The sequence below is a fragment of the Centruroides sculpturatus genome, unplaced genomic scaffold, assembly GCF_000671375.1.
Source record: "Centruroides sculpturatus isolate CEXI.00-Female unplaced genomic scaffold, Cexi_2.0 scaffold1029, whole genome shotgun sequence".
Lineage (NCBI taxonomy): Eukaryota > Metazoa > Arthropoda > Arachnida > Scorpiones > Buthidae > Centruroides > Centruroides sculpturatus.
The window spans coordinates 232,221-237,573 of NW_019385204.1; the positions used below are offsets into that span (position 1 = coordinate 232,221).

At 26.4% G+C, this 5,353-nt stretch overlaps 1 protein-coding gene across 1 annotated transcript in view; it reads right to left on the bottom strand.

Annotated features, from left to right (window-relative positions):
* Nucleotides 1–605: 605 nt before the first annotated feature.
* The window catches only part of LOC111636094 (DNA-directed RNA polymerase I subunit RPA2-like), an 80,268-nt gene continuing 75,520 nt past the window's right edge, over nt 606–5,353 (bottom strand). Inside the window, exons 24-26 of the mRNA XM_023381273.1 lie at nt 1,205–1,332; nt 907–1,071; nt 606–827 (exon numbers count right to left, since the gene is read on the bottom strand). Of these exons, the coding sequence (XP_023237041.1) occupies nt 606–827; nt 907–1,071; nt 1,205–1,332 (515 nt within the window). The remainder of the gene's footprint in view (nt 828–906; nt 1,072–1,204; nt 1,333–5,353) is intronic.

Consider the following 5,353-nt stretch of genomic DNA (forward strand, 5'->3'; position numbering starts at 1 on the left):
AAATTAATAACTAAAAAATATTTAGTAAATATTTTAACATTTCTTTTTTTGCTCTTCTTTTTAATACTTTATTAAAATGGCTAAACAAAATATAAATTAAGATTAAAATCATTTTGCTGATAAAAATAACTTACAAAATGTAATACTTTGAATGGTTTTAATAAAAATATAATGCTTAAAAAAGATTTTGAATTTATTATTTGAATAAGTTTTTAAGTTAAACATGTGACAATGATAAATAAAACTCCTAAAAATTTTAAACATTGAGTGCAGAAAACTTGAATGCAGAAAAAAATCAGAATTCTTGTGGAATCTCTTGTTAATTATAAATTAACTGAACAATAATAAAATTATTATAATACAATCAGAAAAGACAACATAAAATAAGTAAGTATTTTATTTTATACAAATGTACAAAATAATTTACATTTCTTTCATATTATTACCCAACTCATCTTAGGCAATAATCTATTTTGAAAAATTATATATTGATGCAATATATATATATATATATATATATATATAACATTGCAATACCCACATATGATAACTTTTATCATATATTATTGAAAATTTGCATAAATTAAATATACATACAGTATTTACTATCTTATGTCTAGTTTTACTTTGATATTAATTGCAGCTAATTCTGTAACAAGGTATCGAAAAACGTAAGGAATAGAGACAATATCTACTGTATCGTCAGTATTGCAAGTGATGCATTTCCAAGATGGAACTTTCTCTTTACTAAATGGTAAATTTTCATCTGTTACAGGCTTTTCAAAAAGTGGTGAAAGAAGACTGCCACATTGTCTACAAGCGTATGCCTGCAAAAATATATTAAAATAAATATTATTATTTTTTGTTTTAAGAATATTTTGATGTTTAATAATGAAATAAACTTACCATAGACTTATCAGAACAATTAAAAAGTCTATCATGAAGTAAAAATGACGTTCCATGTGCCAGTAATGAATCTCTTTCCATTTCTCCAAATCTGATACCACCAGCTCGTTTTCTTCCTTTAACTGGCTGGTGTGTCAAAATATCAATAGGACCTGTTGTCCGCACCTAATTGTAAACAAATTATTGATAAGTACCAAATAGTAATTTTAAAATTACAATTTATATCTAAAATCCAAAATATTCTATGTATTGTTCCAAATTAAGAAAAAATATATATATGTAAAAAATTTTTTAAAACCTGAAATTTATCTGCAACCATATGACGTAGTCTTTGATAATAAACAACACCAAAGAAAATGTCAGCTTCCAACTCTCTTCCATCAATTCCACTGTACATTCTTTCAGTACCAAAATAATTATAGCCAGCTAAAAAATAAAAAGCTTTTTATTAATAGACATGTCACAGGATAAAAAATAATAATAAATTTTAATATAATTACTATGGTACAGACATGGGCAAATGCGGCTCTTTTTGAGTTACATGTGGCTCTTGCTGAAAGTGTTAATTTCTGCTTTTTATTATTATTTTTACAATTTTATTTCTACAATTTTGTGAAAATATGTTTATTAAAATATTCAATATTTGTTTTATATTATATAATAAAATCATGGTACAGAACTGCAGCTCCCATGCATTTTGCAAAACCTACATTTCGGCTCCCACTGAACTCTTGCTTGCCCACCCCTGCTAGATTATCCTCTTTCCTCCCTCTACTGGCAAATTATTACAAAATTTTTTAATTTTAAAATTTCGCTAATCTACATTAAACAGCGCAAATTTCCAGCAGATATAAGGATCCAAAACTCCCAAATGGAGAAGAATGAATAAAGCAAGACGTCATAAGGTCATCAATTCCAATTTTAAGAAAAAAATTATTACTTTTTAATTGGTTTATTTCTGTTTTTTAAGGAACTTTTTCCAGGACGGCCGCGTAGCCTAAAAAGAAAGGTCGGGTTGTCTGAAGTTTTTACTATGGAACATTTAAAAGAAATAAATGATCATCACCCAAGTTTTTGAAAACGACTACGTCTTTTTATTTTTAAAGAAAAGTTTATCATCCAGTGAAATTTTAAAATTAAAAATGATTAGTATTAATTGATAATATTTAATTTCTTTTACACATATACAAATGCTAATGCAGTAAAAACCACTTTGTTTTTTTTTTCTTTTTTTGACTCTTTCCACTCTGGATACTAAGAGGGCCTTTTTTTCCCATATTCATTGAACATTTGGCCCATGCCCACAACAGAATGGCCATGTGATGAATAATGAGGTATGACGTCCTCAACAGACCACCATGAAAAATTTTTTTGGGCCATGTAAAACTCTTGGGGTTTTCACCCATCCAGATTTGATCCCAAATCACAAAACTGGTAGGTCAACACTTTAGTTGCATCAATAATCTTGCTGTCAAGTAAGAACATATTCTGACAAAAGTTTAAAAAAACTATTCAATGAGGTTAGATATTACTTTAATTTAATATGTATAAAATATGAGAAAAACTCTCAGCCTATTCTGACTTCATAGGTGACAAAAACATTCAGATAACACTTAAATCAAGAAAGGATTATTTTAATTATTACACTTCATCATACACCTATAAGTTACCTATTGATATTCAGACACTTTCTTCCTTTTTTTTTTTTTTTTGGTGACTCTAAAATCACAATAATAAACTCATCGAAGGGCCTATATAGTATTGTATACTGGCATATATAGTTCTAAAATTTTTAAAAGTAATAAAACTTATTCATTTTTTACTGAAGTTGTTTGTTACATATTTAAGTTAAATTTACCAAAAAATATGAAAAAAATAATAATAATAATAATAATAATAAACAGAATTATCAATATAAATAAAGTTTGCAAGTCATTTGTTAAAATGTTACATGTTGTTTTTAATGAAGTGCATAAATTGAAAGAATCAACTAGAATTAAAATTAAAGAAAATATTTCTGCATTAAGAGCAAAGGAATATTTATGATGATGAAATTATTCAAAAAAAAAAATTTTTTTTTGTAATTTCTTTATATCTTAAAAACAGTTCTTTTAAAATATTTTTAGTACCAAATTAAATTATATAATCAAGTTTTTATTATTAATTGAAAATTTAACAATTTAATAAATGACTTTATTTCTATCATATTCTTTAACAAAATATAGATATATATTAACATCATGTTGTTTCTTTAATCCAATGGTTCTCAACCCATGTTCTGCAAAATTGCCTTGAGTGCTTCATGAAAAAATCAAAAAGGATTTTAAAGTTTTTATTACAAATTTATTCCAATGTTCTATAACACATTACTTTATTTGTAGATAAGTCCATGCTTACAATTTCATTCAATATAATAAAATTTATTAGTATATTGCTTTACATAAACAAACATCATGAAACCTTTTATGATGTTTGTTTACATATATATATCATACCGGAATTGAGAGATGGCTGGCTGAGTACCATGAATAACAGTTTATAAGACAAGGGTGCTAAAGGCATCCCCAGTCAGCACTGTAAGTAACTGAAGATGACTATATCATACTTAAATATGTCTGGAAGAGGAGATCAGACTGGAAGCTTGGGTGGCATAACTGGCAACACATCTGCAAGGTAAGCAAGACTTTATAATTTGAGTCCTGCTATGGACCAATTCTTTTCTTCCAGAATATTTTAAATTATTTAATAAGTATTAATTTAATTATAATTATTAAATTTAATGAGGAGATGGCACCTAATGCCCCCCTCTAGTGACAAATTATTTAGTAATTAATTAAATATAATTGCAGAAAAGTAACCCAATGTAATTCAGTGTTGTTTGGCTTGTACGTTGCTTTGTTTTCTGAGAATAATAAACATCAAACTGCTGATTTTTTGAATATAGTACTGATATTAATTGCACTGATGAAATAACTTATTCACTTAGTTAAAAATATGTCAATGACATAAGTACACCAGAGAATTTATGAAAAATTTGAATCTTATCTAAGTTATTAAATAGTTAGAAAAATATTTTGTCTGTCTATATTTAAAGTCAAAATTATTAAATTAATTAATTAATTAGTGATTTAAATGAATTTTATTTTAAAAAAAACAAATGTAATAAGATGTGGTGATGGTAAATCTAACTTATCAGTTAGATGGTTACCATGTGCAGCAAGTATAGAAGGAACTACTGGGTTTACATCATTTCTCTTCCTTTTATAAGAGTAAAATATCCAGTTTTGATTAATCTGCAAATAGTAGTATTAGAATATTAAAAAATAAATTGCTAAAATATAAATGTCTTAAATATTTATTTTTTAATTTTAGAAAATTTATTTATCCAAACAAAAACATCCAAGATGTAAAAAACTTCCACCATCTCCAAAAAAACAATTGTTATCCAAACAAAAAAATGTTTTTGTTTGGATAACAATTGTAATTTTACATCAAAATATATGATTACGTATAATTTCATTGGTTCTGATCAAATGCCTAAAATACGCAATTTGGTCAGTGCCAACCAATGCTTTCAATGTGCCATTTAGAATAATTAAAACTTTTTAGTTTGCATAAATTTGAGCTTGTGTTATTCTGAGTAACATTTTGAATAATATTCACTTGTTTTGATGCAATTTTATCTTTATAAGCATAAAATTAAACCATAAAATTGAAATAGCCCTACGGATAAGCCCATGAACTTTGACCTATCAACCTAGAAGTATTGTGAGCACCTCACTGATAACAAGAAATGTTTAAGTTACTGAGCTTTCTAGACCCAATAGTTTTTTCTTTCTACAGATGTCTGCAGTGCCAGATGACAAAACTACAGCTTTTTTGACAATTTTTGCAGTTTTCAATTGCTTATATTTCAGCAACTAATTTATAGAAAATCTTGAAAGTTTGCACACTACCTAAGAAAAACAATTATCTTTTGAATAAACTTTAGATGTTTAGGGATGGAGAAACTGACCCTCACAAATTGGCAATTCTGATTCCTGTATATAGTCATGACAGTGATTCTCCAAGTAAAAAAGTCAGACTGACTGACTATTGATTACTTTTACATCTGGATGCAACCACACAAACACTGGCTGCCAATCAGTTGACGTTCTTTTTATATTTTAAATCATAACATTAGATTTGAATGGAATAATTGATGAATTCTTTTAACCTAAAGATGGTTGTTCAAGGCAATTGAAAATGTTTGTTTTCCTTCAATGTTTTTAGTTTTGTGAGTAATATTTACATATTTTTTGTACAATTTTTTTCTCAATTCAATTTGCTTATATACAGTTTTATAAAGTTAATAGTTTTTTACAAACACTGAGACTAAATATTGTAAAAGTTTCAAAATTTTAACATTCAGAATTCCACAACTGAACTGCAAAAACATTCAGACTTT